This window comes from Coccinella septempunctata, chromosome 8, assembly GCF_907165205.1.
Source record: "Coccinella septempunctata chromosome 8, icCocSept1.1, whole genome shotgun sequence".
Classification (NCBI taxonomy): domain Eukaryota; kingdom Metazoa; phylum Arthropoda; class Insecta; order Coleoptera; family Coccinellidae; genus Coccinella; species Coccinella septempunctata.
In genome coordinates, this window is record NC_058196.1 from 31,057,229 (window position 1) to 31,082,677 (window position 25,449).

The following is a 25,449-nucleotide window of genomic DNA, read 5'->3' on the forward strand; positions in this document are numbered from 1 at the left end:
GGGGAAGGTATATATTTAAATTTGGATATTATCAAGACTAAAAGATTCTATGATACACAGATAGAGTAACAAAAGTGTTACTCTTTGTAGAAATCTACTCTTTGTTCTTTGTGTATTTTGACTACTGATATTTTCTGACATTTGACGTTATCCGTTTTATGGCCTGCTTTTTTTATTTGGTTTTTCCTGCTGTGTATATGTGTGGCAAGTTTCGAAGAATCAAAAATTTATATTCCGTTTTCTTTCAGTATTCATGGATATTCATAAATTGCGGGTGATAAATGTACAAAAAATCTATTGTTAACTTTACAGAGAACTTTGAGTTGGAAGAATTGGTTTTGTTTTGAATATTATCAAATAGTGTTATGTTTCTGACATTTAAACCAACTATTATTTTCAATTGGAATTCGTTGTTTTTCACTTAATCCGGTGATATTTATGATAATAATTAGGTAATTAATATCGTTATGTCTGCAACGTTAACACCCGAACAGGAAAATGTAAGTTGATATTTCCCCCATAGGATTGTTGAAAAACGGAAATGGTTAATTTATTTATGTGCTGCATGTTTTGATAAGAACATCGTAACATTTTATTAGCTGCAATCGAAAACTGAATTCTAAGATCTGATTCAATCATCTGTGCAGCTTTCATTTCCCCTTTGTTTATTTCCTTGTTTTTGAACATCCATTCGATGCAAGTAATAAAATTTGGAAATTCCATAAACTAAATTTCTCGGAAAATCGCGTAGGATTACAAATCTCACTCCTGAAACTTCAGTCATGAATATCTCTTTCTAGCAATAGAAATAAAATGATTGTTCACATTTTAGGCTACGAAAGAGTTCATTGATAAAGTGAACCAGAAGTATAAGAGGAAATTAGGGCCTATTTCCTGGTCATTAGCAGTCAGGTTTCTCTATGCCCGGAAATTTGATGTTATTCGGGCATTAACTCTTTTCGAACAACACGAGATAACCAGAAGGAGGGAGGGCCTAATAAATTTCGACCCCTTAAAAGAACCCCTTCGTTCTGAACTGCTGACAGGAAAGTTTACTGTTTTGGTGAGTACAAACTCCCCGAACCACTTGGTCATAGTGAACCATTGATTTATAAAAAAAATTTTTAGCCAAAAAGAGATACGTCTGATGCTGCCATCGCAGTTTTCACTGCCCATAAACATGTGCCTCTGAGTTGCACACATCAAACCACATTGCAGGGTGTTGTATATCAGCTGGACGCTGCCCTTCAAGATCCCGTCACGCAGAGGGCCGGCATCGTCTTCATTTACGACATGTCCGGATCCAAGTATTCCAATTTCGATTACGATTTGTCCCAGAAAATTCTGACACTTCTCAAGGTTAGTGGGCAACTGGAAATATAGATTTGAATTGGTACTTGGAGAAAAGAGAAGGTTAAAATGAATTTTCTCCTGTCATTTTTTAGTTTACTTCTCCCCAGAGAAGTTTGGTTTTCCCATTATGCTTACAGAAATCTGAAGTTCCATCAACTTTCATGGTTGATGTTGATATCACAAAGGCATTTGATGAGAGAAAAATTTATAAATCTTGAAATGGGTGAAAAACAAATCTCTCAGAAAAAATTATCAAATTCTATGGTCATGTGTCATCGAGCGGCATTTTTTAATCACAGAAATGTAGTCGGTCACAGTGTTGCCAATATGAAGTAATGAATCATTCAAAATGTTGTGGGGCACATGAAATAAACTTTCTAAATATCAAATGACTGAAATTAACTGAGCATTATTCTCTTAAGTTTTCTTGAGCAATTTGAATGTTGTGACAGTTTATTACGACCTTAAGAGATTAATGGTCAAAGAACAAAGTTATTGAGATTATTAATGTGCATCATATTCATAGAATGTTCATGATAGTGGCAATCTCGCGAACACAATATCTTCTCTTCCTTATTATGATAGTGGAGAGGTAAGTAGTTATGTAGGGCCATGTATTGGTTGGAATTAATTAATTTTTCATGTTCCTGTGACCATAATAGAGTTGATATGTTAATGGTTTCCTCCATTAGCTATTTTTCTATGGAATATCATGAATTCTGTGAAGCAATGAAGTTGTTTAGTATGCGTGACGTAAAAATACATTTGATAGGCGCATTTTCACCTCTACATTTCGGGTTTTTTGCAAAATATCGTTGGAAATTGCACCGTTATCGTAATCATTGCCGTACCCGGCTGATGCGAGTCGCGCGCCGCCACTGTCCGGGCGGCCGCTGCGCACGCGCCCGCATTGCGACGCCGCGACGCCTCCGATGCCGGGCATCGATCCGTCCGTCCGTAATATCGAAGGAGAGGCGAGTCGACAATCTGTTGCCCGAGAAAAACGGAAAATCGTCGAAAAGTCTTCGATTCGTTCAATAATCGACGTCAAACGGACGGTCGCTCATAATTGGGGCGATATCAAGGTGAGGAAGTTTTCACCTGGTTATCGACGGTGTTGTATACTTGGCGAAAATTCGGACGCCAGTGCGTCCAATTGACGGAGTGGTGGACGTTGTGTTTATTCTTATCTTTGGTTATTCGTCACGACGGAGGTCTTTTCCGGAAAGCCTTGTTTGTTTTGGATATCGTACTTTTGGCAAAGGTTAAGTGATAGGTGAGTACCTATCTGATGACGTCAGAACTTTATTAACACCGTAAATAATAATAATCGAGAACACTTGACGATTTTACGGATTGATCATCTTCAGTTCATAGTTTTTCTCCGAATAACGATTATTTTAAACATTGAATACTTGGGTTAAAGTCCCTGGTTGAAAAAATTTAAATCACTGCATAACAAATCCATAAAGTTACTAGTATTTCAACTTAAATTATCACAGTTCAACAGGAAATATATAATTTAGTACCTCAATCTCGAATAAAGGAATAAACAAATCGATAAATAATATAACAAATTAGTGAAGACGTAAGAAATATTCAAATTAGTAAAAGATACAAAATATCATCGAACTTAAGAAGGAGAAAATAACGTGTGAAGGTCGAAATTTTGTAATATACAGGAGTGTAGAAGTTAACTCGATTAACTACTAATATTATTAAGTTGAACTGAAGAATATTAAAGAATTATGGGATAGATAAACAAAGTAACAAAGCAAAATTTTGCTGATATGCAAAAAAATGCGCCTTTTGCTTATATTTCTTGACTAATGTCAAGATAGCTGTCAGAACATTTCTAATTTGCTCCTGATTTTTTTAATTATTTTTCAATGTATAATAACCGTACATCTACGGGAGATGATTCCCCAACATTAGGGTCCTGTAGCGTTCCTCGAACAGCTGAAGAACGATTGAATCATCACTTGGAAGACCGGACCTGTTCCAAAGGAATCTCCCGGTCAGAGAGTGGAATTATTAGAATTATTTCGTTGAATATTGAAGGAATCTCCAAAGACAAAAGCGATTATTATAGAGTAATTGGCGAAGTATGTAACAGGGGGAATATTGTTTCATCTAAACTTTTCTGTTGTAACTCTTTATACACCTATAGGTCTAGTTTAAAGCACTACTGCTGATCTGACGTGGGATTTGAGTAATGATAGTTATCATTGTTGTTACCATTATGATATCAAATTAATTAACGATGAGGAATGAGATGGAGAAAATAAAAAGAATTGAAAAAATGAAGAAAGCATTTGTATGAAGCAGATATTAAAAAAAATATACATAGATACAACAATAAAATATACTGACTTATGTTACTAAAGAGTTCTGCCTTGAAGGACAATAATTATGTGATTATCATTATTTTTCATTGATTATGAATAAATTATTAATCATATAAATTATTAATGTAATTAATATAATTATTGGGTATAATAATTGTTCCCTTGCTACTTTTGCATATACTAAAAAGTTCCTTCATCGGCCTAGTTGATTCCAGAAATAAAATAGAATCCAGACCACAGCATAAGCTGCTGACAATTGTTGGTTGAACTTCTTTTCCTTCAATTCATGGTTTGAACAAGGAAATTGTAATGCTATTGTAGTTCTTGGTTGAAAAAAGCAATACAATTTAACATCGAAGATCTTCATCCATGTATGAAGCTGCCACGGGCAGTTTTATGCCATTTCGGCCAGTTGGATATACAGTGTGGATAGAATTGGCAGATGCCGCCGATCCAAGTTTTACACGCTTAACAGTGGTGGCGTGATGCAGAACAACACCAGAAAACAATAATATTTTGATACGTTGTTTGGTTTATTAATATCCCTTTGCTTGTTACTTTTTTCCTCGTCGAAATAGTTCTCAGTATTCTAATTCTGTTCGGCCTGAACAAATATACTCATGTCTCAGAATTTTCTATAGACTAATAAATTTTTTACCAATTTTGCAGTTGTTCTTTGATTTATTTTCGATTTATCATTTCTTCAAATGTACGTAAAAACGTTTTCTTCGCTTCCGTGAAAATCTCTGTGACACGGGTCCGTTATTTTTAGCTGATTTATTGGCAGGGACCCCCCTCGTAAACCAAGTGGGCGAATAAAGAAGGTACGGATGCAAGTCGACTAGATTAGATGCTATTAAACACGACATGTATTTCGTTCACCTACCGGTCAATCTAGTTAGCGTCTATTTGAGACCTGGCATTTCGCGCTATACGGTCGTTAGCGGGACCGACTCGTAGGTGCTGCATCATTCGGAAGCTTGGCAACTGTGTAAAAATTTTTTTTGGGCACAAAATTCATTTCTTACGCAAATTATCCACTTCAATATTTGAGCGGCGTATACCTATGTACCAGTCAGAGATTCACACTTTGTATACAATTGCTACCTATATACAGGGTGTATTTGAAGGTGAGGCTTTTTTTCAACAGAAGGTAGAACTGGTCAAATTGAAGCGTTTCACCAAATATCACCTATACAAAACTTTCAAAATGACAAAGTTAAAAAAAAAATTGAAAATGATTACTGAAATAGATCCTAATACGACCCTAGACCGTTTGTTAGCTGAATTATCGAAAGCAGTGGGAAAAAACTTATCTGCTGATTCGACCATGTTGTTTCGTTTAGGATATTGGCTCGTTCGATATTTAGGTGGTAATGAAAATGGAAACTTAGGATTGCCGAATTATTCTCATTATTTTTTAGTAACTTACACGATTTTATGAAGAGGCTCATGTCGATACCAACTGACAGAAGAGACTTAGGACACAAGTGTAAAAAATAGAATAATACTTCAAAATCTCACCAATAAAATTCGTCTAAATTATTCACGAATTTTTTCACAATGGGCATCACAATCATCTTGTTCGAACATTCCAACAATAGTCTTAAAAATGGGATGAAATGGGGAAACATCATAGCACTTTTTCAACATAACTAACATAAGCACTTTCAAGAAACTGCCTCGATTTTCTACATTTTTGTTTCACCCTAAATTTCACGATAAAACAATTATTATTCTCTCAAAAGTGACCTGACGCATCTAATCCGATGAACTTGGTACTGAACCATTCATTGTCCAGCCGTATGTTTATGTTTTGTTTCGTTTTTGCGATGCCGGAGTCACCTTCCACAGTCCCCTACTCGAAATTCAATGGAATTTTGTCGAAAATCTAGGGGTTGTATCTCAGTCATCTTGGGTATTTTATATAGAAAATTTTTGGTTAAACGACTTATTTCGATGAGTTCTACCTTCTGTCAAAAAAACTCCTCACCTTTGAAAATACTGTATTTCTGATTGTGTTAAGTCGTCTCACAGTAAATAAAATTCCGATGTATCTCAAACTTGTCTTTTTTATAGTCACTTCACATTGACATTAAATTACAACTATTGTCATCAAGGGACCTACTATTATTTTTCAAACAAATTTCTAAGGGTGTGATAAATATATAAATTCAACAAAACATAACATTTCTCCCCGCCGTGGCAGAAGTATCATCTTTGTCCACTATCTTCGATATCCAATCTACATAACTTGGCAACAGGTCGTTTATAAGAACCATTCGCTGTTTTCACTTGAACGACTCTAATTTTTCCATCGGGTCCCGGAAAAATCTTTTCAATTAATCCGAGTTTCCAGTATTTTCTAGGAGCGGTATCATCTATAACTATAACTACATCATGTAGCTTCATAGGTCTGCCATCGTTCCTCCACTTCGTTCTTTTGGTCAAAGTCGGTAGATATTCCCTCGTCCATCTTTTCCAGAACGAGTTTCTTAACTCTTGAGCTCGTCTCCATTGTCCCCTTAAATTTCCATTTTCAGATTCGAAAGCTGTCGAATAATTTGTAGCATCCAAAAGAAAATGGTTTGGTGTTAAGGCCTCCAAGTCATCAGGATCAACAGATACTTTCGTGATTGGTCTAGAGTTCACAATTTTTTCGCATTCTGCAAATAAGGTAAGGAGTAGCTCGTCCTTCAATATCTGATTATTTAGAATAACATGAAATGTAGTTTTCACTGAACGCACTAGTCTCTCCCATGCACCGCCCATATGGGGAGAAGCAGGTGGAATGAATTTCCATTCAATATTTCTCACTAACATTTCTCGTTTCAAATTCTCCTTATCCATTTCTTTTACAGCTTTCTTCAGTTCCTCAGAGGATCCTCTAAAATTAGTTCCATTATCGGAATAAATTTGCAGAGGTTGTCCTCTTCTTGCTATCATTCGTCCCACTGCCATTAGCGTTGACTCCGTTGATAACGAGTGTGCTACTTCAAGATGTACAGCTCTTATCGATAAACAGGTGAAAATAACTCCCCATCTTTTCTCGCGTCGACGTCCAACTGTTACATACAGGGGTCCGAAATAATCAATTCCTGTGTATGTGAATGCATGAGCTGGTGGAGTCAATCTGAATGTCGGAAGTTGGCCCATTTGTGGAATTGCAGGTTTAGCTTTTAAAATTCGGCATTTTTTACATTCTGCAAATGTGGTCTTCACGGCTGATCTACCATCAATAATCCAAAATTTTTGTCTAGCAGTATTCAATACAGTTTCGATACCTTGATGAGCACATTGTTCATGGTAATGATGCAGTAGTAATTTAGTCAACCTATGTTTAGATGGCAATATTATGGGTCTTCTGGTTGTCATTTCCATTTGTGTGGCCAAGTCAGTCCGTCCACTCACTACCAAAACTCCATTTTTATCCATGACCGGTGAAAGTTGTTTTAGTCTACTCTGATTCTTCAAGCATATGCTTTTCTTTAAGAAAGAGATTTCTTCTGGAAAACTTTCCAGTTGACATTGCTTGATTAATCTGATTTCAGCTTCTTCAAGGTCTGAAGTGGTAATTTCTGCTATAATTTGACTATTTTTGGAACGAAGTTTTGAAATCAACAATTTAGCGACTACCAGCACCCAGGCCGTGGCTCTTATCAACCTCATCCATTTGGAAAAACGGTTTATATCCGGTATACAGGAATCATTTTCTAGAATAGTGGCCAAAAATTCTATCGGTTGAATATCTTCTTCATCTTCAGAATTTTTCAAAATTCCCCCACAGTCGGTTTTCTTGATCGGCCATGTCATTTCATCGTGGAGTTGTAGAAATTCTGGTCCATTATGCCAACGATTGAAATCCAAATTATTTCCATCATCAAAATAGGTTCTTGTGGCATTGTCGGCAGCATTTGACTTGGATGGAACCCAATGCCAATCAGAACTGTCTGTTGACTCTTGAATTTCACCTACGCGATGAGATTCAAATTGTCCCAGTTTACTCCCATCGTTTTTGATCCAGTGAAGTACTGTTGTTGAATCAGTCCATAGGTACGTTTTGTCAATTTTGATTTCTAACGTTTTGATCAGCATTTTCTTGAGTCTTGATCCCATTAAAGCGGCTTGAAGTTCGAGTCTCGGAATTGAAATCGGTTTGTTCGGTGCCACCCTAGCTCTAGCAAAAATTAAAGATACATCGATTGATGTCTGGGCGATCATTCGTAGGTAAGCTACAGAAGCGTACGCCCTTTTGCTCGCATCACAGAATATATGTAACTCTACTCTTTCAGCCTTAGAAATACTCGTTGAATAGCACCTAGGTATAGAAATATTTGTAATTTTTTGAAGATCCAAAAGCCATAATTTCCATGTCTTATATTGTTCATGTTCGACTGAATCATCCCAACCAATTCCGGATTTCCATATATCTTGAATGAGGATTCTTCCTCGTACTGTCAAATTAGCAATAAGTCCTAATGGGTCGAAAATGGACATCACTATTTTCAGAATTTGTCTTTTCGTTGTGCCATTTCTGGTTTCGACCTCAAAAATGTTGGATTTCAGTTTAAAACAGAAGCTATCTAGTTTTGAATCCCAGGAAAGTCCTAAAATTCGTTGTATCGACCTATCAGAGTCCAAATCAAGATCTTTGCATATAAAATCTTCTTGTGTAGAAAGAGCATCCATAACATCTTTAGAGTTTGATGTCCAGTCAACTAATTCAAATCCACCCAAATTTTGAATACGTTTCACTTCAAAAATCTTTTCTAAGGCTTCGTCTACAGTGTCAGTGCAGTCTAAATAATCATCGACATAGTGTTTCATCTCAATAGCGTCCAAAATATCTTGTCTTTGGGTTAGTTGTCGGGCATTCAAATTCTTAACGAATTGTGCGCAAGTAGGAGAACAGGTAGCACCAAATGTCATGACTTGCATTTCATAAACATCGTGTGGTTTTTGGGTATTTCCTTCTCTCCAGAGAAATCTTTGGGAGCATTGATCCGAAGTAATGATCTTGACTTGATGGAACATCTCACGAACATCACTGCAGAAGGCGATCTTTCGTTGTCTAAACTTTATCAATACTTCCACCAATGGTTGTAAGAGGTCTGGTCCAGCAAGTAAATTTTCATTTAGGGAAGTTCCACACGACTTTGAAGCAGCATCGAAAACAAGTCGTAGCTTGGCTGGTTTATTCGGATTTATTACTCCAAAATGAGGTAAGTACCAGCAACGAGGACCTTCTTCAGATGCTTCTTCAGCTGACAGCTTCCTGGCATATCCTTTCCTTAAGTAACTTTCAATTTTCTCACAGTATCTTCTCTTGAAATTTTCATCTTTGTGCATTTGTTTTTCCACACACATAAGTCTTCGAACGGCTACATTTTTACTTTCAGGCAAGTGAATATCGTTCTCCCTCCAGAGCAGTCCTATTTCAAATCGGTCACCGATTCGTTTTGCAGTTTTTTGCATTATATCAAGCGCCCTGCTGTCTTTTTTGTTGGATTTTATAGCTACTTGAACTCCAAAGGCTTCAGTACTAAAAGAGTGTTTCACCATCTTGTGGAGCTCGTCGTCAGCAACAGTTTCACAATGACAAATATGAAAGGAATGAAAAATTCTCTTATTGCCATGATGATTGTCCACATCACCGTGTAAAATCCAACCGAGATTGGTTTTTGTTGCAAGTGGAGAATTTTCTGGACCCTGAATAACTCTTCTGGCCACTGTGAGTCGGATGTTATCTTGGCCTAAAAGAATCATCGGACGTCCTTGAATTTCATTGAAAGGAATGCCCTGTAAGTGAGGATATTTCTTCCAGTCTGTTTCCTTAATGACTTGAACAGGTAAAGATAGATTTTCCACAGATCTCACATTTTTCATAGTGAATCTCTTGGCATTTTTATGGATTCCCGATATATCAAGGTCTAGGCGATGAGAATCTTCGTAGCACGATGTCATATTATTCGTCCATTGTATACAAAGAGATTCCACATTTCCTTCTATTTCCAGGTGGTCAACAATGGATTTGTCTATGAGAGTCACAGTCGAAGCTTCATCACAGAGTGCAATGGTTTCCAGAAAATCATTTTTTCCATACAATCTCACCTTGATCATCCGCAAAAGAATATTTGCCGCACCTTGTCCCACAGCAAGAACGTTTTCCTTTCTAAGATCTTCCGTCTGGGTAGACTGCGTATATTCGAAATTTTGTTGTGATTGATCTTTATGAAGGAGCTTATGATGAGATCGTTTGCAGTTATTGATACCACATTGACGTTTGGATCTGCATTTCATTGTCTGGTGATTGTTTTTCAGGCATGAGAAACATAATTTTCTTCTGGTCACAGTCTCCCATCTGGTCTCAACATCGTCTTGATTTATTTTTGAACAATCTTGGATATAATGTCCTTTTTCTCGACAATACGTACACAATTTGTCAGTTTTTTTGCTATCAGCTGTCGTCAGAGTAGTCTCATATCGTTTTGTCGAAGAATATACGAATGGCTTCGATCTGGGCTCCGTTTTATTCATTGTTGAAGAACTCGGTCTACTCACGTAACATGCTGCTGCTGCTATGTCTGAAATCCAATCTGAGAGATCACTGAGGTCAACAGTACCATGTTTTTTCATAACTTCCTCCCCCCAGCGAAGTTTAATCATATCTGGAAGCTTTTGTACGATGTCTCGAACCAATGTAGGGTTCTGAAGATGTTCGTTATAACCCAAGGATTTGATTGTTGCGACTAAACAAGTTATATGGTTTGAAAATTTGATCAAACTCTCTATATTATGTTCTCTGATCGGTGTCACAGCTTTAACCTTCGATATAAGTCCATCGATTATCAGATCAGGACGTCCGAACCTCATTTCTAATATCTTCAGCACTGAATCAACGTTATCAGGTGAAATCATCATGCCCGATACGGCTAGTTTGGCCTCACCTTTTAAACATTTTTGCAATTTTATCATCATTTCCTCAGAAGAATATTCACACAATGAGGCAATTTTTCTGAATTGTGTGATGAATACTGGCCACTCTTCAGGGTTACCGTCAAAGTGAAGAATGTCTTTCTCTACAACTTGGCGTGCAATGAATCGATCTCGTCTTGGAGCACTACCTACTGATTTCACCGCTTCACTTATGGTATGGCATAATCGTTCGATGTCGGATGGTTCTGGAGAACGCATGGGTCTCTTATCTGGTATTGTCAGTCTTGGAGCTTCCTCTACTACATCCATTTTCCGTCTGGGAGTATTGTCTGGAACATTTTGTCTTTGACTTCTTGAACTATGCAATGATCTACCCGAAGATCTTTCCACGTCATCTGAAACCTGGGTCTCAAACACTTTCTGCTCTAGCTCTAACAATTGTAATTTATCTTCTAGTTTCTTCATTTCTATGGCTTGTTTGATTTTTGCAACTTCAACAGCATGCTTTCGTCTTTGTAATTCAACACTACTTGAGTTCGATTGTCTAGAACATACTGAACGAACAGATGCAGTCTCTTGTTTGTCGTCCGCAGATGGAAGAACTTTTCGATGAATCGAGTGATTTTTGGTTGTGTTGTCCTCTTCATCTACTTCTAGAACTGCATCTTTTCCTTCCATTTGATTCAGTTTTGAATGACTTTCTTCTGAAATCTTTGACATTCCACTGACGGACTTCCTTTTTGACGAACCAAATTCTGGTGGCCATAGGTAACAATCGGCAAGTCTACTGTTGATACCTGCATTACGTCTTGTTGTATTATTTTCTTCCGAATTTCTGTCCATAACTGTCTTTGGATCTATATCTATCCAAGAACTAATTCAAACGTCTCGAAGGACCAATGTTAAGTCGTCTCACAGTAAATAAAATTCCGATGTATCTCAAACTTGTCTTTTTTATAGTCACTTCACATTGACATTAAATTACAACTATTGTCATCAAGGGACCTACTATTATTTTTCAAACAAATTTCTAAGGGTGTGATAAATATATAAATTCAACAAAACATAACAGATTGAAAACTTTAATTTCCATGAGTTCATGTTTTTTTCAAGCGCTCATTGTAAGTCGACCTATGTTTTCGTGTATACCGAGTGATTCACCGATATCCCTCGTTTCGCAAAGTCCGTTATCAACTGGAATAATCTCAGATTGCTTATCTGTTCTCGATTGACTAATTAATCAACATCCTGAACATAGTTCGGTCGCGAACACAGGTAGAATGACTATTTCGAAATTCTACATATTTCGATCGTAATTTTTCCACGATGAGTCAAGCCGCGGTATTTTACGCGAGGTGCTTCTGTGAAAAGTACGTTTAATGAACGTTTTCTGCCTTCGCAAGGCTGCTCGGATCGTGTAGTATTAATTTTTAATTGGTTATTAATTGTTCGCTGCGTCCCGTGTGGATTTTTCGGTTCAGAATCAGCTACTGCACGTTGCCTATTCAGATTCGGAGAATGACTCGAGGAATTGTTCTCGTGATGTGTGTATACAATTCTTGTTGTCGAGTCTCTTAACTATTTTCTTCAAATCCGAGATTTATCAAGTGTTTCAGTTACACTACTCGTTAATTAAGAACATTTTGGAGTGTAGTATTTTGTATAAATGGATTCAGTTGTACAGGGTGTTGCCTAAGTACGTCATTTAACCTTTCAGTTGTTCCTCGTTATGGTTCTTCGATTCTTATTTGTTATTTCAATTTTTTATTATATTTAGTATCGTATTTCTTGACAGTACATTTTCCTCCCTATTTAGCCTTCTTTTCTTTGCAGGGAGGCTATCCGGCCAAGCTAAAGAAGGTCCTCATCGTCACTGCGCCGTTGTGGTTCAAGGCGCCCTTCAAGATTCTGCGTCTCTTCGTCAGGGAGAAGTTGCGTGAGCGCGTCTATACGGTATCGGCTGCCCAGCTGCTCCAGCACATCCCGAGGGATTCGCTGCCAGAAAAACTGGGCGGTACGCTTCGCGTCGATCACGATGGTTGGTTGGAGCGCTGCCTTCAGCTGGCAATGACCGCAAGGACGGAATCGCCGCAACCTAACTACGGTGAGTGTAACGTAACCCGTCTACTGGGAGCCTAATCTAACCTATTTGTGGTGAGTCTGATCTAACCTGACCCGTCTGTCGTGAGCCTAACCTACCCTGATTGTGGTGAGTCTAACCCATCCTAATTAAGATGAGTCTAACCTAAACTATCTACGGTGAAGCTATTCTTGATTAGAATGAGCCTAACTTAACCTAATTATGGTGGTTCAAACCCAAACCAACCAATCTACGGTAAGCCTAACCTATTCTACTTGTGGTGAGTCCAATCTAATCTAAACTACCCCTGGCCATCCTAACCTACTCAAATCGTGGTGAGCCTAACCTTTCCTGATTGAGGTGAGTTTAACCTAACCTATCTACGAGCGTCCTATCCTACTTTTGGCTATTCTAACCTAACCTATCCTAATAATGGTGAGTGCACCCTGAACTATCTGAGGTGGGGCTAACCTATCCCTTATTATGGTGAGCTGGACCTAATTATGGTGAGCTGGACCTAATTATGGTGATTGTAACCCATCCAAATAAAGGTGAGTCTAACTTAAACTATCCACGGTTAGACTATTCCTGATTAGAGTCGGCTTAACTTGACCTAGTTGTGGTGAGTCTAATCTAACCTTAACTATCTATGGCCAGCCTAACCTACTCTAATTGGGTTGTGCCTAAACTATCCTAATCGAGGTGATTATAACCCAACCTATCCTAATATTGGTGAGTCTGTCCTAAACTATCTGAAGTAAGGCTAACCTATTACAAATTATGGCGAGCTAAACCTAATTATGGTGATTGTAACCTAACCCAATCTACCTCCAGTGGGTCTAACCTAACCTGATTGTGGTGAGACCAAACTTATCTAACCTAGCTAAGGTGAGCATGATCTAGCCCAATTATGGTGAGTCTAAACTAACTTGACTTATCTATGCCGAGCCTAAACTATCCTGATTAAAGTTATTCTAACCTTAACCGTCTGAGGTAAGGCTAACCGAACTATCTGAAGTAAGGCTAACCTAAACTATCTGAAGTCAGGCTAACCTATTCCTAATTATGGCGAGCTAAACCTAATTATGGCAAGCTAAACGTATTTATGGTTAAGTTAAAACTAATTATGGTGAGCTACACCTAATTATGGCAAACTAAACCTATTTATGGTTAAGTTAAACCTAATTATGTGGAGCTAAACCTATTTATAGTTAATTTAAACCTAATTATGGTGAGCTAAACCTAATTATGGCAAGCTTATCCTATTTATGGTTAATTTGAACCTAATTAGGATGAGCTAAACCTAATTATGGCAAGCTAAACCTATTTATGGTTAAGTTAAACCTAATTATGATGGGCTAAACCTAATTATGGTGATTGTAACCTAATCTAATCTACTGCCAGTGGGTCTAACCTAACCTGATTGTGGTGTGACTAACCTTATCTAACCTAGCGAAGGTGCGCCGAGCCTAAACTAACCTAATTCAGGAGACTTTAACCCATCTTGTTTACGGCTAGCCTATCCTAACCTAATTATGGCGGGGCTAACCTAACCTAATTGCGGTGAGTCTAACCTAACCTTAACTGTTTTTTGAAGGAGGAAAGACGCCGTCGCCGAAACGTATCACTACGCCGCCCCTGAACGAGAACGACTCTGCTCAGAACGTCTCGGTGGACAGCTGGGCAGAAGAGGCAAGCCTGAATCCCCCCAGCTCTGCGTCCAGCGGATTCTCCGATGACGATTCACTGCACGGCGAGGGCGCATCTCTGACGGTCGCCCAGCTGGTCGCGCACGTTAGAGATAAGGGCAGGGCCGGACTGGCGGAAGAATATGCCGAAATCAGGTAATTTTCGGACCTATAGAGTGTTCAAGGTCGTCTGATCGTTTATGTTCGCAGGGCGCGACCGCCTGACGGTACCTTCAACGTGGCCAAGTTGAAGAACAACCTGCCGAAAAATAGATATACGGACGTGCTATGCTACGACGACAGTAGGGTTATTTTATCGGAAGCTGGAGACGAAGACAGCGACTATATACATGCCAATTTTGTGGATGGGTACAAGCAGAAAAATGCCTTCATTAGTACACAGGGTGAGTGACGTACTGAACGAAATTACAATGGGCATTCTCCTCAATTTTGGTTATCACAGCATATGCAAGTTTGATCTCAATAATTAGGAGTTTCATTAGTGAATTTTTCAAATGCACTATTCAAAATCATTCTTGAAATATGAGGTTTTAATTTGAATAGCTTCGTTTCTACTTTACGATTTGGCAACAGCGCCTACAAGAAAATAAAAAGAACGATGACCTGTTTCTAAAATAACAGCCTTTGATTCACCGCCATCATAAGGAAGTACTCACTGGCGAGCCGGTTGCTGGGCCATAAAAATCCCATAAAATACGACCTTCCTCGTTCGTCGCAGACTTCATAGACAGCCATCTTTGTCTATCTCATCAAGATAGTGTATTTGTTGTCCTTTATTAACGGATATTTTAGTCGATGTTGCCAACTTGTGCAATAGAAACGAATCGCTTTAAATTTTGAATACTTTTTCTATTTTTATTTTTAAGTACTTGAAATAATTTTTTTGGGAAACGGTTCGAAATGTGACGTTTCAAAGATATTTCATAAGAATACATCATTTTCGTCAGAAAGAGTATTCCCTAACCTTAATTCTTACCACCAAGGTCCTCTGCCTAAAACGACGGCCGAATTCTGGCGCATGGTTTGGGAGCAACAAACCCTGGTGATCGTGATGACCACCAAGGTGATGGAGAGGGGCAGGCCCAAATGTCACCAGTATTGGGAATCCGACGTTGACGGCGAAGCGAACTACGGTATCTTCACCGTGAAGACCATCGCCATAGAAGCCGACCCCGACACGACCGTCACGACGCTCTTACTAACCAATAACAAAGTGAGTGGTGACACTTAACCTCAAACGTCATCGGGACCTGTCATTACTGTCGTTTTTTTTTTGCAGACCGAAGAATCCAGGGAGGTGTCTCACTGGCAGTTCACTTCGTGGCCGGATTACGGTGTGCCAACGTCCGCTAAAGCCCTGTTGGAATTCCTGAGTAGGGTCAGGAGAAAACAGGCGATCATGGTGTCTGCGATGGGGGATACATGGGCGGGACACCCAAGGGGGCCTCCGATCGTGGTGCATTGCAGCGCCGGTATCGGAAGGACAGGTAGGTAATCGATATACCAGTCGTTATCTTTTTCGTAACGTTGCCAAACTTCCGAAGGTACCTTCTGCACCTTGGACATCTGCATATCCAGACTGGAAGAGGTGGGAACGGTCGACATTAGAGGTACTGTTGAGAGGATCCGCGCCCAAAGGGCGTATTCCATACAGATGCCGGACCAGTACATCTTTTGCCATTCGGCGCTGATTGAATACGCGCTACTGAAAGGATACTTAAACGAAGCCGACCTGGTGGGTTTGGACAGGGTCGAAGAGGACTCGGACGAGTGAAACGACCGTCTCGAAACGATACGCTTTTAGATCTGCTTCTAACGATAACTAATGAGAATGAGGTTGGAGTGGTGGATATATGGCAACGTCGCAATCTAGGTTAAGTGGCGGAAACGATCGGAATTACACTTTGAACGAGGTGGAATACGATGTGTTGCTCGAGATTGCCTAGATTAGGCAGTTTTTTTTTGGTCTTTTTCATTTACAGAACCCGATCCTGCAGGTTGAAATATTGCAACACTTTCAGTCCTAGGCTGGTCGAAAAAGCTCTTAAATGAGCTGTGTTACTAAAAACTAGGATTTCGTTGTGAAAATAAATAGTAACTTTCATGAAAATCAGAAATTTGGCAACAGTTCAGGTAGGTGTGAAAAAGCAAATCGAACTTTGAATGAATACTATCAAATCACTTGTTCGTGTTGGATTAAAGCAATCAAATCATAGAATGAAATATCACGTGAGAGTTTGGTGTTGAATATTTTGAATATTGTTCACTAATCGATGATGAACTGTTTTTTTTTTAACTCAGTTCATCTAAAAACACAAGTTCAACGTACTGAAAGTGTTTACAGGTACTAAAAAATGTGACAAAGAAAAATTCACTGCTAAAACTATGTCCACCTGTCGACTGTCCATATCGGGAAAATTCACTTTAGTTCAAATCTGAAGATGACTTCGAACCCCTTGGTTTAAAGGTTAATTGTGCTTGGTAATTGTACCAATTGCTCAAAGAGTTCATCGTAAAGTGCAATATTGGACGAGGATTGCGTTATGTTGGAATATATATTGACTACCCCAAATTATAGGCAATTCACACCTGTTTTCATCAATATATATTTTTCTAGGGTTTTCTTTACTTGGAACCTAATTTTGTAACTACAGTTTCTAGTATTGTATTAGTATTACAAATTCATGAAAACGCGAGGATTCTATTTCTTGTTCGTCTTTGAACAACCGACGGTCAAGATGTGGCATTTCATCCTCGGCTATTATGAATCGCCGTGTAATTTTTTCTAGTTTACAAATAACCTTCCTCTTATTTATATAATCTATTCTAATTTTATATAGTTATTTAATTCGAAGAATCATATCAATCTTGTAATGATTTGAAACAATAAACGAAAAATTTCAAGCCGTAAAATTTGTTCGGATATATTTTATCTACTTGTACATATTGGAGAGACAGAAGCATGTTCAATATTAAAAAAAAATAAATTGTGAATTAATGGACTGTGTAATTGTGAACTATCGATAATTGTAATTTACGAACAATAAAGAGATTTTTATTTATTTTTCAATATTTCTTGATTTCGAACACTCGGAAGAACTAGAACATTCCCTAATCCTGAGAAACGGAAGAGCAGGTAGGTTAGGAACACCTCATATTCTAACAAAATACTTGTTAAAATGAAAAAATTTACCGCTCAATTCAGCTACCAAAACCTCTTAATCAAAATTCAGGTACTCCGTACGAGATTCTATAACAAATTATTAAAATACTAGAAAATAACCAATCCAACATTCAGCAATCTTTATTAACAACGCCATAATAGAATTTTCAGCCATATCCAATAATATACTCAATTATTATTAACATTATTTGCAGAATCTGCATTGTTTGTTTCCCCCATGTTATAATCGAATTTGGGGAGTTCGAGTGGCATAAGCGACGGTAAAGATCCCAAATCGTTAACATCGGGACTCAGCTCACTGCATGGCGAGAAAATATATGGTGACGTACCTCCAGAAGAATCTGTCACAACCTTAAGACTGCTATTTTTACCATCTTGATGATGTTCCAAATGCTTGATTCTGGATTTTAATTGATCGATTTCTTTATTACGTTCGTCCAGTTGCGTTACCAATATCTGTACGAGGTCTTGTAATTGATTACGTAAAATTTTCAGTTCTTCTATTGTTGTTCTGTCATCTTTCGGATGTTTGTTACCTAGAGTTTTGAATTCGTCGACAATTTTGTCGTATTTCAAACTCTTATCGTCGGTGTCGCTAGTAGAACTGTCGTTTTCATTGCCTAGTCGTCTTCGTTCTAAACGGTCAATCAGTGAATCTTGAACTATGATATTCTGAAATATTGCGGTTTTCAAAGCAGATTCACCATCTTCACTTTCTAAATCGAAACTAGACAACGAACTGTTTCTGTTCTTGAGAACTTTCTCTTTTTGCATTTGTTGCATTTTAACTGCTGCAATTTGTTTTTCATTATATTTTTTTTGAAGTTGCAACGATAAGAGGACCTTTTTATCCGTCGTTTTAGTCATTGCTTCAGTGAAGAGGGAAATTGCATTTTTATGGCATTCAATACATTCCTCGAATTTTTTCTTATTTAGTAGGGCTTCCGCCTTCCTCTCTTGCTGATGAGCCTGTAATATCATCACATACTGATTGATATTCATTTATGAGCTTAAATTCAATATGCTTACCTTATTCAATGATGAATTCATCATGAATTGGTAATTTAAAGTTCCCGAGGAATTGCTTCCGTTCATTTCACTGCTGTTACCACAACCTTTAGATTTCATCAGTTCAAACTTTTCACTGGATTTCGAACAAGGAGATATGCTTGAAATAATGCAAAATTAATCACGAAATAGAAATCACATCTGTTTATTATGGATTTTATTGACACCGAAGGAACACTCCACTGATCCACTAATTTGTCACCTGTCACGGACTAGCCAAACCCAAATATTCGATAATAATGCACACCCCTGAATAAATTTTATCGCGACCATAGATTAAGTTAAATTACTCATCGATTAAATGCATCCATAGACTTATAATAAGTATTATAAGTCTATGAATGCACCTGACTTAACCTCAATTCAATGAAAACTCCGAAGACTGTAGAATGTTCTAATTAAAAAAACATTTAAGAAATAAGTAGCAAAAATGTCTGGTCATGGAAAAACGGAGATTACCGATCCAGTTGAAGAAATGTTGAAAAGAACAGGGTGCATCGAATTACATTATAAAGTACAAGAATGTATTGCCGAGACTCAAGACTGGAGAAAGTGTCAGTTAGTAGTATCAGAGTTTAGAAAATGTATGCAAGATTATGAGAGTAAAAAACAAAAGTTATCTTTCACTCAGTGATAATATAGATTTTTAAAATAAAGCCATTTATTTAGACTCGTTTATTTTTCCCGTTATCACATTAAAATGAAGGCTTTTCAATCCTGGTTGACTTTGTAATTTTCCATTACAACCTTCAGTGCAAACCAAGAGTATGGATCTTATTTATTGATAAATAAAAGTACATTTCATTAATCTAATGTATGCTACAGAATCATAACAACTTAGTATTTGGGAGCTGGACTCTCAAGTTTGGAATAATCGATGTTGGGAGAGTAGAACTAGAACAAAAATAGCTCGTTAGATTAGAAAATACAACCTTAACGAGATCTTCAACTGTGAAATTTACCCTTCACCATATACTGATAGAATTAGAAAAGGTCGATGCAATAACCTCACCTTGTATTGTTTACTTCTGAATTCTTCGTTAGAAATCTCTCCCTTGTTCACCCATTGTACGTCAGGATTTCTGAGAGCAAGGCGTAAAGTGTAAAACACTGCACCTAGACATCCAGCCCCAACACAAACGTATAGTGGAATAAGCTGAAATATATATTCGAGTATAGGAAATTATGTAACACAATTTCTCTCAGTAACTCTTATGATTCCCATGCTCACTTACCGGTTTGTGGTGCATGAGACTTTTGAAAGTCATTCCTTTCATAACCATGGTTGCGATTTTTTTATTTACGGGGCACCTGAAGGAACTTCTATTATACGCAGTCAAATATTCTGGATTCTGAACTAGGCTTGCAACTTCGATTATTGACATGCGACAGTTGAGTTGACGTTCCAGAAATTTTCAGGGATAACCAAATTGTCGTACGATATAGAAACCTACAAACATCTTTTTCTATGTCACATTTGTGCTCACCTCAAAAAACTGTTGTTCACAGAACACTTCGAAATGCTTTCTCTGTTTATTTGAATTCCCGAATTATCGCATCCACCAATAGATTTTCATTATGAATGTTCGAAATTAACGGATCTGTTATACAAATGTGTGGCTTATATCCTTAATGAGGAAAAAATCACCTACCGTTTCCAAATTTCTTGTAGGGGTGAAATAATTCTCGAATTGGAAAATTTATCGATTCATTCTTATAGTTGTGTAAAATAAATAAATTCCTATGTTCAGAATTTCAAGAACACATAAAAGAGTCGGCTTTACTAAATGCCGAATAAAGACGAGGGAGTTCATTTGCCAAATACGTGCCAAAATTTCTAAGGAATGGAATAATTCGCATAAATGTGCAGAATCAGTTTTATTATGTACGTGCAGAATTGGTAATCTTCCCAAATGCTATAAAACACATAAAACTGTTTTATATTCTACACAATTTTCTTGTATAACGGTGAAAAGTTGACCTGTCTCATTCGTGCAAAATTTCTTTAAAGAGTGAAATAATTCTCGACTGACAGACGTCCATCATTAACATGGGGAAAATGAAAATAACGAATAAAATAAGTAAATTCATTATTTCTATAATCATTATCAAACTTAAAGAATGTAATAGGCCGAAAGCACTGTAAAAGACATTTTCCCATTAAATAAATTCCTCCAGTAAAATACTGGGTGATTCCGAAAAACATATTTGTGTATATTTCTCGACATGAACATGCAACAAATCATGGAGAATGAGGAATGGACCATATTAATAACATTTGCACGCCGCATCTCATGAAATGTGAACGTACAAAGGAAAACTTTCACTGCCGCAATTTCAGCAGTCTTTCATTACGCGATATGATGAAATACGATCGAAATTAAAAGTACCATTCATCTGTTATTTCCAGAAATTCATACTAGACTCATCAATACATACCCCGCGTGCCTGTTTTCTATCGGTTAACAATCGAAAAATCTAATAAGTTGGTTGTTTGTCTTCGGAATTGAACGTAGTGTAATGACACTCAAATGTCAAAACTACGTTTATCATTTCGAAATTGGGTTGGAGCAATAGGTTAGATTCTTCGAAAAATACAACAACAAATTAAATGTACGAATATTTACTGAGTGTAATTGTCCGGAATGATCTGAAGATATTGTGTTATTACGGTTGGTTTTCTCCTTTTTGGTCCTTTAGTATCAAGGATTATAAATCACAGGAGCAAGGATTTATGAATTAAAAATGTCTGTCATTCAATTTTTTTCTCAACTAGCTGACCTGACAGACATTTTTACAGTTGTCACAGAATCACAGAAATTGGAACTAAAATAAGAGTGGAAGATAGGCTACCAAACATACACAAAGCCGTGAAATTTGAATTTTCTTTAGTATCCTTGATTTTTCCAGTTTTCTATGCAACTTTTCCAGAAAATTTCTTCCCTAAGAACCTTCTACGAAGTTTGAGGAAGGTTTCAAAAAAGAAATGAATGAAATCGCTTCAGCCGTTTTCAAATGACGCGATGACAACGAAAAACAAGGCTCCATTTTTATTTCTATGGATTATCCGACAGTTAAGCATCGAACATAGATATAGATTTGTTGAAAGAAAATTTTGCAGTACCATATAACGCATAACCTCTGAGTTCTCTCACATACATCCTGTATAATATTGATATAATCATTTATTTACCCAATTCTCAAGAACAATTTCCATAGTTGTAGTGTGAAACAAAGAAAATATTGCCGAAATAGGTACGTTCCAAATTCGGCGATGGATTATGACTGTATCATCTCTCATATTTTATTAGTCTGAGATCAACAGTCGTAACATGACATGGCACTTAATCAGATTGGTACGATAGGTATGAGAAAAACTGTCGTGTTTTCTCATAATTCTCGCGTTAGTTCGTATTGTGTATAGAAACACGGAAGATTTAAATGGTTACTTTGAAGAATGTCATAAATGACATCACGAAAGAAATGGCATTTCTTTATGCGATCTGATTATCAATTTATTTGACACTACGAGCTGCGATTTTCTTCGAAATTAGTATCTATGGTTTTCAAGGCCGGATGAGATCATGATTCTTCTTTGAAGATTGAAAAATTCAAGATGGCGACTCCAAAATGGCTGATAAGTTTCGTGAATAATGTCCGATTCAATTAGGAATTGGAGTCAGGGTTTTTCCGATGCTGGGGATTATGAATATATTGTCGAAATTGAAATATTCAAGATGGTGGCTGTGATATGAGGACAGGTTTTGTTTTTTATGATCTGATTCTAGTCAGACACCCCAGTATGACATGTTTGATCCTCTGTCTGAAAATCGGGTTGATTTATTATTATCCCAGGATATGGAATACATTGAAGTTGTTTTGTACAGAGAGCTCAAAAAGTCAACTCGAAAATAAAAATAGAAAAACAAAAAAAAATCATTTTCTCTTGAACAGTGTCCGATATTTGAAAGTTTGGTATGAAAGTATAGGTTTTCAATCAAGCTGAATCTATTCCAAGCAATTTCGAAAGCCTATCTCACTTAGTTCAGATTTTCATCGTTGAAATGGCATTTTTTAAAAACTGCAAATTTCAATCTGCGATATCTCCAGTTATATTCCTCTGATCCAATTGGGATTTCCGGGTCTGTAATCAGTATTGGCCAGGCTTTCACCCTAGCACAAAAACTCGATTTCGAAAATCTCGATTTTTTGGGTCAAAAATGAGCAAGGGGTTAGACCCCCCTGCAATGACCTATTTGCTACTCTGTCTGAAAATCAGGATGTTCTATTATTGTCTTAGGATATGGAGTGCATAGAATTTGTTTAAAACATTCTAGAAAACCAAACAGTTGATAATTCAATAGAGAATTGCACTCCAGAGAGCTCTTCGAAGTCAACTCGAAAATGAAAAGTGGAAAAACAAAAACAATTATTTTCTCCTAAACAGTGCCAGATATTCGGAATTTTGGTATGGAAATATTGGTTTTCGGACACGCTGAATCTATTGCGAGCAATTTTGAAAGCCTATCTCTCTTCGTTTAGATTTTCATCTTGGAAATGGCATTTTTCAAAAATCGCAAATTTCAATCTGCGATATCTCCTGTTATACTAGTCCGATCCAATTGAGATTTCAGGTTTCGTAATCAGCACTAGTCAGGCTTCAATACTAGATCAAAAACTCGATTTCGAAAATCTCGATTTTTTGGGTCAAAAATGAGCAAGGGGTTAGACCCCCCTGCAATGACCTATTTGCTACTCTGTCTGAAAATCAGGATGTTCTATTATTGTCTTAGGATATGGAGTGCATAGAATTTGTTTAAAACATTCTAGAAAACCAAACAGTTGATAATTCAATAGAGAATTGCACTCCAGAGAGCTCTTCGAAGTCAACTCGAAAATGAAAAGTGGAAAAACAAAAACAATTATTTTCTCCTAAACAGTGCCAGATATTCGGAATTTTGGTATGGAAATATTGGTTTTCGGACACGCTGAATCTATTGCGAGCAATTTTGAAAGCCTATCTCTCTTCGTTTAGATTTTCATCTTGGAAATGGCATTTTTCAAAAATCGCAAATTTCAATCTGCGATATCTCCTGTTATACTAGTCCGATCCAATTGAGATTTCCGGTTTCGTAATCAGCACTATTCAGGCTTCAATACTAGATCAAAAACTCGAATTCGAAAATCCCAAATTTTTGGGTCAAAAATGAGCAAGGGGTTAGACCCCCCTAAAATGACCTATTTGCTACTCTACTTGAAAATCAGGATGTTCTATTACTGTCTTAGGATATGGAGTGCATAGAATTTGTTTCGAAGATTCTAGAAAACCAAACAGTTTATGATTCAATAGAGAAATGAAGTCCAGAGAGCTCTTCGAAGTCAACTCGAAAATGAAAAGTGGAAAAACAAAAACAATTATTTTCTCCTAATCACTGCCAGATATTCGGAATTTTGGTATGGAAATATTGGTTTTCGGACACGCTGAATCTATTGCGAGCAATTTCGAAAGCCTATCTCTCTTCGTTTAGATTTTCATCTCGGAAATGGCATTTTTCAAAAATTGCAAATTTCAATCTGCGATATCTCCTGTTTTACTTGTCCGATCCAATTGAGATTTCCGGTTTCGTAATCAGCACTATTCAGGCTTCAATACTAGATCAAAAACTCGAATTCGAAAATCCCAAATTTTTGGGTCAAAAATGAGCAAGGGGTTAGACCCCCTTAAAATGACCTATTTGCTACTCTGTCTGAAAATCAGGATGTTCTATTATTATCCTAGGATATGGAGAGCATAGAATCTGTTCCGAAGATTCTGGAAAATCAAAAAGTTGATGCTTCAATAGAGAATTGCACTCCAGAGAGCTCTTCAAAGTCAACTCGAAAATGAAAAGTGGAAAAACAAAAAAAATTATTTTCTCCTAAACAGTGCCGGATATTCGAAAGTTTGGTATGGAAATATAGGTTTTCGAACACGCTGAATCTATTGCGAGTATTTTCGAAAGCCTATCTCCCTTCATTTAGATTTTCATCTTGGAAATGGCATTTTTCAAAAATTGCAAATTTCAATCGGCGATATCTCCTGTTATACTTGTCAGATCCAATTGAGATTTCCGGTATCGTAATCAGCACTAGTCAGGCTTCAATACTAGATCAAAAACTCGAATTCGAAAATCCCAAATTTTTGGGTCAAAAATGAGCAAGGGGTTGGACCCCCCTAAAATCACATATTTGCTTCTCTCTCTGAGAAGTACGGTGTTTTATCATTCCTCCAGAGAAAGAAATTCATAATAGGCGTTTTGAAGATTCCAAAAAACCAATGAGTTGGTGAACCAATACAAAACTGCACTGTAGACAGCCTTTCAAAGTGAACTCGAAAATGAAAAATGGAAAAACAGAAAATTCGTTTTTTTCGAAATCTGTATCAGACATCCAAAAGATTGGTATGGAAATATAGGTTTTCGAACAAGCAGAATCGATTGGGGATAAAATCGTAAGCCTATCTCTCTTCGTTTAGATTTTCATCTCTAAAATGTCAATTATCAAAAATTGCGAATTTTAGTTGAAAGCTCCTCAAGAGCGAACGGTTGCTTCGAGATCTTTGTAGTTCTCAGATTCATTACTAGAAGAGTTGCTTTTACAGAATGTGTATCTCTTCCCGATCTGTGATGATTTTTCTGGAAGATAAACGACTCCAAAAGGGACCTTAAAAAAATTCCCAAAAATGGGGTCAGTTAAAAATTCGTCAAGACCGAACAGTTGCTTCGAGATAGC

At 37.2% G+C, this 25,449-nt stretch overlaps 4 protein-coding genes across 4 annotated transcripts; 2 read left to right on the top strand and 2 right to left on the bottom strand.

Moving 5' to 3' along the window:
• The first annotated feature begins 159 nt into the window (after positions 1 to 159).
• Positions 160 to 17,488, top strand: LOC123318194 (tyrosine-protein phosphatase non-receptor type 9). Its single transcript, XM_044904805.1, has 9 exons — positions 160 to 500; positions 833 to 1,063; positions 1,129 to 1,359; positions 12,471 to 12,741; positions 14,315 to 14,561; positions 14,616 to 14,809; positions 15,410 to 15,639; positions 15,706 to 15,913; positions 15,971 to 17,488. The coding sequence occupies exons 1-9, from the start codon at positions 468 to 470 to the stop codon at positions 16,198 to 16,200; spliced, it is 1,875 nt and encodes a 624-aa protein (XP_044760740.1). The 5' UTR covers positions 160 to 467; the 3' UTR covers positions 16,201 to 17,488.
• Positions 17,489 to 17,714: 226 nt separating this feature from the next.
• LOC123318195 (nuclear receptor-binding factor 2-like) lies at positions 17,715 to 18,869 on the bottom strand. The gene is made up of 2 exons (XM_044904806.1): positions 18,640 to 18,869; positions 17,715 to 18,579 (listed from the first exon to the last, which is right to left on the bottom strand). The coding sequence occupies exons 1-2, from the start codon at positions 18,736 to 18,738 to the stop codon at positions 17,779 to 17,781; spliced, it is 900 nt and encodes a 299-aa protein (XP_044760741.1). The 5' UTR covers positions 18,739 to 18,869; the 3' UTR covers positions 17,715 to 17,778.
• A 142-nt stretch (positions 18,870 to 19,011) lies between these two features.
• On the top strand, positions 19,012 to 19,348 carry LOC123319103 (cytochrome c oxidase assembly factor 4 homolog, mitochondrial). Its single transcript, XM_044905953.1, has one exon. It carries the CDS (start codon positions 19,109 to 19,111, stop codon positions 19,310 to 19,312), a length of 204 nt encoding a protein of 67 aa, XP_044761888.1. The 5' UTR covers positions 19,012 to 19,108; the 3' UTR covers positions 19,313 to 19,348.
• A 93-nt stretch (positions 19,349 to 19,441) lies between these two features.
• On the bottom strand, positions 19,442 to 20,076 carry LOC123319102 (cytochrome c oxidase subunit NDUFA4). Its single transcript, XM_044905952.1, has 3 exons — positions 19,914 to 20,076; positions 19,691 to 19,834; positions 19,442 to 19,572 (listed from the first exon to the last, which is right to left on the bottom strand). Exons 1-3 carry the CDS (start codon positions 20,061 to 20,063, stop codon positions 19,516 to 19,518), a joined length of 351 nt encoding a protein of 116 aa, XP_044761887.1. The 5' UTR covers positions 20,064 to 20,076; the 3' UTR covers positions 19,442 to 19,515.
• Between the last annotated feature and the right edge of the window lie 5,373 nt (positions 20,077 to 25,449).

Coding starts and splice junctions, on each gene's coding strand:
- LOC123318194 (XM_044904805.1), top strand. CDS start 468: ATGTCTGCAACGTTAACACCCGAACAGGAAAAT. Junction 14,810..15,409: donor TGCCTTCATTAGTACACAGG/GTGAGTGACGTA, acceptor CTTACCACCAAG/GTCCTCTGCCTAAAACGACG. Junction 15,640..15,705: donor TCTTACTAACCAATAACAAA/GTGAGTGGTGAC, acceptor TTTTTTTTGCAG/ACCGAAGAATCCAGGGAGGT.
- LOC123318195 (XM_044904806.1), bottom strand. CDS start 18,738: ATGAAATCTAAAGGTTGTGGTAACAGCAGTGAAATGAACGGAAGCAAT. Junction 18,580..18,639: donor TGAATTCATCATTGAATAAG/GTAAGCATATTG, acceptor ATGATATTACAG/GCTCATCAGCAAGAGAGGAA.
- LOC123319103 (XM_044905953.1), top strand. CDS start 19,109: ATGTCTGGTCATGGAAAAACGGAGATTACCGATCCAGTTGAAGAAATG.
- LOC123319102 (XM_044905952.1), bottom strand. CDS start 20,063: ATGTCAATAATCGAAGTTGCAAGCCTAGTTCAGAATCCAGAATATTTG. Junction 19,835..19,913: donor GTCTCATGCACCACAAACCG/GTAAGTGAGCAT, acceptor TATATATTTCAG/CTTATTCCACTATACGTTTG. Junction 19,573..19,690: donor TCAGAAGTAAACAATACAAG/GTGAGGTTATTG, acceptor TTTTTGTTCTAG/TTCTACTCTCCCAACATCGA.